Source organism: Etheostoma spectabile, chromosome 10 (assembly GCF_008692095.1).
Source record: "Etheostoma spectabile isolate EspeVRDwgs_2016 chromosome 10, UIUC_Espe_1.0, whole genome shotgun sequence".
In the NCBI taxonomy this organism is placed as follows: domain Eukaryota; kingdom Metazoa; phylum Chordata; class Actinopteri; order Perciformes; family Percidae; genus Etheostoma; species Etheostoma spectabile.
The window spans coordinates 30534962-30541852 of NC_045742.1; the positions used below are offsets into that span (position 1 = coordinate 30534962).

The following is a 6891-nucleotide window of genomic DNA, read 5'->3' on the forward strand; positions in this document are numbered from 1 at the left end:
TTCTTTGAACCAATCACAATCATCTCGGGCAATGCTATGCGCCGGACAGAGCCACTGCACTGCAGCAAAAGAACCTTAGGAAGGTTGTTTTGGTGGAACATGTGTATGTTCAAAAGTTGTTTTAGTCATGCAATAGAAAACTCAGATTGGACAGATAGTCTAGCTAGCTGTCTGGATTTACCCTGCAGAGATCTGAGGACCAGGTAACCATAGTCCTCAGAAATCCACTGGAGTTTAGAACGCCAACACAAAGAAAGCGGAAGGGGACATCTGGCTGAAAAGAGTTGCATCTGGCGGAATTTCCGGCAGCACCTGAGCAATCCTGGAAGTGGAATGTCGTGGACATGGACTAGATTGCATGTAAATACCAGATGTGAATGGGCTCACAAGCAAATTTTACTATCGCCTTGTGGCGTAGCAGTCAATGCTGTAATACCCAATCTGAGGGAGTTCCTGTAGAATTAGCACACATCTAACTTTTTTAGGCACTTTTCCATTTGAAACCTTCTGCCACAATACATTTGGGGTGATTTATTTACTATGTACACCGCTAGTCGAATGCTCCCCAAAACATAATAAAGGAGGAAATGTGACTCAGCTAGTACTTGGGGTTAGCAATTGCTCAGTCAGTAGGAGTTGGGAGTAGTGATTTGGGTTGGGAACCGGAGGGTTGCTGGATCAATCCCCGCTGGGAGTGGACTGGTAGCTGGAGAGATGCCAGTTCACCTCCTGGGCACTGCCAAGGTGCTCTTAAGCAAGGCACCGTACACCCAACTGCTTGGGATGCCTTTCAATGGGCAGCCCCCCCCCCTCCCACTCTCCATTAGTGCATGTGTGTGTATTTCAGGCCTGTGTGTAATAACAACAGAGTGTAAATTGTAATTTCCCCTTGCAAAACTACTAAAGGATTTATTATTATTAACTGCAACCTGCTCAGAGTTAAAAGTAGAATAGTGATCAAAAAAGTATAACAAAATTGATTTTAAAAAAAAGGTTATTTTTAAGGAATATATTTTTTTTTCACTGTGTCATCACAGAAATTGCATTTGATTCGTAGGAGTCATCTTTCCCATATGATTTAAATGCTGGGTTGTATTTTGCTGGAGAAGTCACTGTGGTTAACCAGTTGTTTCTATGTAGTTTTTCTAAAGAGGTGCAGTCCGGAATGTTGGAAGTCATTTCTCCTTCTCAGTATTACTACCCCGACTTCTCGGGCCTCAGAGAGACCTTAGGAGACTCCAAGGACCGAGTCAAGTACAGTCACCACTTCTCTTACTGTTCATTAAGATGCTAGAATAGTAGCTTTTGTTAATGTTAATATTTTGAGTTTTATTCACATTTATGTCGTAATATTATTTGTTGTATCCATGTAGGAGTTGCTGTTGCAATGGGATTATTTGCATTTAGTCTCTCATCTCTTTTCCTAGAGAAGAGAGTTTGCATACATATAGTGATAAAATACTTGTGTGTGTGTGTGTGTGTGTGCGCGCGCACACCTCTTCTGCACTTAGATGGCGAACGAAGCAGAATCTGGATTTCAGCTTCCTCATGCTCTATGCTCAGGACAAAGGAACCTATTATGTTCAGGTAGGGCTCAAAGGTCCACAGGTAAACGGGTTTCTATCATTTTTTTTTTTTGGGATGGTCCACCCAGATAGATTTGAAAAAATAATTAGTGACCAACTTGTGATAGTGAAATTGGGCCAGCGCCCTCGCTCAGACCACACCCATCCATAATCTGGCCTTCACTTTGACCTCACCTACATACCTGTACCGTTGTAGGACTGTATGTTACACAGGTGTGGGACTATCAGGGTGTTACAATCTGCAACCAGACAGATGTATGTACTCTCCTTGTAGTTATTTAGTTTTTGTGTTGAATTGCTAATTTTATATTCATACCAGCTCTTTTGTTTTGAGTCAGCACTAGGGAAGTGTGTATATAAAAAGTCTCTGACCAATCACTCAAATCTAAAAGTGACTTCTTACTGAAATGAGTTTTCAAGATCAGATTTTGGGTTGTTGTGTGTTTTGCAGTTAGAGGACGATGTTGTTGCAAAGGCAGGCTACTTCAACACCATGAAGACCTATGCTAATCAACGCTCCCAGAAATGGCTCTACCTGGAGTTCTCCCAGCTGGGGTTTATAGGTGTGTGTGTGTGTGTGTGTGTGTGTGTGTGTGTGTGTGTGTGTGTGTGTTGTGTGTGTGTGTGTGTGTGGTGTGGTGGTGTGTGTGTGGTGGTGTGTGTGTGGTGTGTGTGTGTTGTGTGTGTGTGTGTGTTGTGTAAAATAGGGAGATAATCCACATAATGATCCCTGCTATTTTTTAGTGTGTATTCAAAACAATGTTTGTGAATAAAGTGGGAGATAATCCACGTAATGATCCCTGCTATTTTTTTGTGTGTATTCAAATGAATGTGTGTGTGTGTTTGTGATCCTCCAGGAAAGATGTTTCAGAGCCGTGACCTCCCGATGATTGCAGAGTTCTTCCTGATGTTCCACAGAGACAAACCCATCGACTGGCTGCTGGATCACATCCTGTGGGTCAAAGTGTGCAACCCGGAAAAAGACGCAGTAAGTCCATTGTGCCAAGAGGGGAATAACAAAGTGGACAATACAGCACTTATGATGGATTTGCTTTGAATGGTCAATTGACATGCAGGCTGTAGCTGTGTATTGTGGTGACTTGTGCTTGATTACTATGGTGGCTGACCGGGACAAACGCCCTGCAATTTAACAAAACACATGCAAATGGAGAAAACAACTTCATTAATTTGACTAAACGTATACGCAGCATTTAGCAAACACGCTGCAAATACAGAAAGGATGCAAAAAGAGAAGCGGGCGCTGTTGCTATTATACCGGCGGGATGAGTTACTCTTGCACCCAACGCAAATCTAAAATGGGTTGGTCTGAAGTAGCTACATCACTTTGGGTTTGGGCGTAACATACAATAAACCAATCAGAGCGTTATTTCACATTCCCTTTTAAAAGCAGGCACGCTTGTTCCATGGCGGATTGCTATTATATTGGTGGATTTGCATTACTTAATACATCCATGGGCACACGCCAGGAGCGGTTCACAGCTGAGGAGACCGACGTTTGCTATTGATTTTTCTTTTTAACAAAATGTAAATAAAGAAATATCACAAAAACATTCTTTCCAATGTTTTGAGCTCACTCTCACAGAATCGCGAGGTTATGAATGCATGGTGATATTTTTGCAAAGTAGTCTAACAGTAGACCGAGATTACCTCACTACAGATGATGCAGCTCTTCTGTCTCTCCTCTCCCGGGCTGCTGCTGGGGCATTTGGGGTAAGTGGCATCTGCACATGTAGGTCAACATCACATCACCTTAAGTCCTCTAATATTTCCTCATTTATGTCATTAACACATCCATGATTCATTGAAATGTTGTGTAACACAAGGTCATATTTTTCCTTGTATTTATGTATGGGAATTGCTGGGTCCTTCTAGATGAGATAAGCAGCGTGTATGCGCGATGTGCACACGCTACATTACAGCCAAGCAGGCACCCCTAAAATAGCCACTGAATAACGCGCCACTGACTTTACACTAGGTTTGTCCTGGTCTGCGGCAGAATTGATTTCTGAAACTCCAAAATAGCACTTGAGAACGTTTGCGCCGGGACACGCCGCCTCTTTTTGCTGAACCCCCCTCGGGAGCGCAAGTTCATTCCCTAATTTACAGACGTGCGTCTGTGGAGGGAAAAGTCCACTTTGCGTCGGGTGCAAAATAGGAATGATACATGCGTCGGTGTAAAAAGTCAATTGCGCTGGGTGCAAGATAGGGCTCTAAGAGTGCCTTGACCAATTCAGGCAGTTCAGTGGTGAATACTTGAGGAGTGTCCATAACTGATAGTGAAGTTGAGTTCATGACCTCCATGTTGTCTTATCCAGAAAGACTGTGATAAACAGAAGGCGCAGCTCCGGTACAGATATAAGCCGTCCCTCTTCCAGCACGTGGGCCTCCACTCGTCTCTGCCGGGGAAGTTACAGCAGCTAAAGGTGATTGCCGAAACCTGTGTTCCTAACGAGGATGTTCCTAACAAGGCTTTTACTTACAGTCGTGTGTGTGTGTGTGTGTGTGTGTGTGTGTGTGTGTGTGTGTGTGTGTGTGGTGTGGTGTGTGTGTGTGTGTGTGTGTGTGTGTGTGTGTGTGTGTGTGTGTGTAGGATAAGGACTTTGGCCAGCAGTCTCTGTTCCAGGCCCACAATAACCCGGATGCAGAGCTGAGCAGCAGCCTGAAGCATTACCAAGCACACAGCCTGGAGCGGGCCTACAGAGGACAGGACTTCTTCTGGGCACTGACACCCAGTCAGGGGGACTACGTCCTCTTCAACTTCACCCAGCCAATCCACATTTCCAGGTCAGTTTTACATGTGATAAAATTTCCATGTTATGATCCATGAACAGAGTGTAAAAGGGGTCTGATATGAGGTTTCAGTTTGTTCAACACACTTTTGTTGGCGCCTGTGTGTGTTTGAGGGCTGTGGCGCATGGGCAGCACGACCTGTTCTATTCACTCCAATGTTTCAGTCAGCTGTCCTTTGTATGTGCCTGCAGCTGTGACGCCATCTTTATTTGTACAACACGCTCAGTACACACAATACACATTAGACAGACCAAGCAAACCCCAAAGACCAACCTTCCATCTTCTTCTGAAAGCCTCCAGCTTATGTAACCACATACCTGTGTATTGTGCAGGTATTTGGTTGTGTCTGTGTTTGTAACCAAAAAGTATCTTCAACACAACAACCTAAGTATGGAATTGAAATGGAGGATTGCATGTGATAAAAAGTTGCAGCTGGTCAAGGTTAGCTGTTTTTTTTGTTCTCATGGAAAGTGGAAAATAAATTTAAAAAATAAGGAGAATCTTGTTGTGAAATAATGGTGTTTGGACTTCAAACTTCAAAGCAAAGAAGGGAAACTGGTTGTTAAGTGAAACAAAAACATCTCCAGCAAGAGCAGGCGTGGCAGGGAGCTGGCAGGCTGGAGATGTCCTCAGAGGCAGAGTGGAAAAACAATCAGGAACAGGATTGCCAGCGTGGCACACTTGCAGAGCTGCGTAAACAAAAAACAGTCACAGATAAGTCGACGGGACAAAGGCAGAGATCATAATCAAAAATATACCTTCACTGGTAGGAAACCAGTGGCCCAAGGACCGCAGAGCGCTACAACGGAATTATCTGGCAGAGGATTGGAGACCAGGTTTGTATGGAGAAAGAAATGAGGTGACTGGCTACAGGTGTGCCTTGTTGGCTGCCTGGAGAAGCCAGCCAATGGAGAAAAAATCAGAAACACAAAAACAGCCAAAAGCTAAGGGCTATTTCACAAAACCAAGATAAGGGATTAAGCCTGGATTTCCCAGTTATCCTGGCTCAATTTAGCCTTGACTCGGTTTCACAAACGCAGAGGCACCTAAGTTACCATCGAGATTTCTTCTGTTCAGCTAGCCTGGTCTTGACCAGGCTAACAGCCAGGATTTATTAATCCTGGAGCCTTTTCTGTTCACTCAGAAATGGTTTTCCTTATTTTTTTACCTTGTCAGCCTGCATTAAAAAACAACAAGTGCATATTGCTGTTCAGTTAAGTACTGGTATTATTTAAAGTTGTGACCATTATCTTTTATATTTATCATGTGACATTGTTACTGTTGCTGTTTGAAAACATATTGTTGTTAGAAGTTTGATGAATATGTTCCTGCAGTAGTTGAGATCATTAGAAAAAGATGATATAGTTGCAAATGTGTTTTAAATAAAGTCAGTTACTAAGGGCAATATATAAAGTGCTGTAGATGTGTGTTTCTATAGTTGACCAATGCACCTTCAATTATTTTAGTTGATTCATTTTTTTGTATTCTCTAACAACTATAATTGGTGAGGATTGTACAATTTTAAATTACAGTCTAAATTCACTGAACCAATAACTATAGAGTGTAGACTTCTGTCCATTCATAAAACAAGAGGGAGAGGACACCATGATGGTTGTTGACATATTTTGCTGGGTGGAAATAACTCATGAATATCACTCTGTTACATTCATGTTTACAGTGAGCATGAAAGGTATCACTTAATTATCTTTAAAGTTTCTAGATTTTAGAGTCCAAATTTTTTAGTGTCTTTCTTTTCTATGTCCATATACACGAGGGAGCTAAGCATATAATATGTAAACAAGGAAACTAGGAAGGAAAAAAAACATGAGAAAAGGCGTGGCCCGACTGAATGATAGTCTAAAAACATAAATTTACGAAGTAAATCCCTCCTCCTCAGACTAGACAATGTGGCACAACTGGTATTTCCAATTTGATAGAGTATTGAGTATTTAAGTGCCAGAGCAGCCATAAAGTGTATATTGATCTGGCAGATCCGTGTGCTGTCTTCTTTACTGCAGGTACCTATTTCGCAGCGGAAACATCGAGACCAGCGGAGACAAATTCACAAACACCACAGTGGAAGTGCTGCCCAAAAACGTGAGTTTCCTATTTGTGTGGGTGCGAGTTTGTGTGCATGCTTCCAACTCAACTTGCGAGAATTTATTAGACAATGCTTTCTGCTGTGCGAGCTCCATCCAACATCCTCACGCTCTGCTCACAAACTCTGATGCAGAGCGGTTGTCTTAGGTTTATTTAGGAATTATTTTATAACAGCTGAGATTAAAATACATTTTATATTGGTAACTGCAGGACTCAGCCTACTTGTGGCAAAAACTCTTACTGGGTAAGATAGAGGACGTTACACTACAGTAAAGTGAGCTATTTAATTTAGCTGGACACCTGGTTAAACTAGCCTGGAAATCCAGACCCAAATCTGAAAGATCAAGGAATTGGCATAGAGTAATGAAAGTCGCCCATCTCGAGGGGCGGCACC

At 42.6% G+C, this 6891-nt stretch overlaps 1 protein-coding gene across 2 annotated transcripts in view; it reads left to right on the top strand.

The window, feature by feature from the left end:
• The window catches only part of zgc:154054 (Alpha-1,3-mannosyl-glycoprotein 4-beta-N-acetylglucosaminyltransferase B-like), a 21259-nt gene that overhangs the window by 10005 nt on the left and 4363 nt on the right, over positions 1–6891 (top strand). The window contains exons 6-12 of one of the 2 annotated variants that reach the window (XM_032528378.1): positions 1141–1254; positions 1512–1587; positions 2038–2149; positions 2444–2574; positions 3923–4030; positions 4198–4391; positions 6416–6494. In XM_032528378.1, the coding sequence (XP_032384269.1) occupies positions 1141–1254; positions 1512–1587; positions 2038–2149; positions 2444–2574; positions 3923–4030; positions 4198–4391; positions 6416–6494 (814 nt within the window). The remainder of the gene's footprint in view (positions 1–1140; positions 1255–1511; positions 1588–2037; positions 2150–2443; positions 2575–3922; positions 4031–4197; positions 4392–6415; positions 6495–6891) is intronic. The other variant, XM_032528379.1, reaches the window with a different exon arrangement.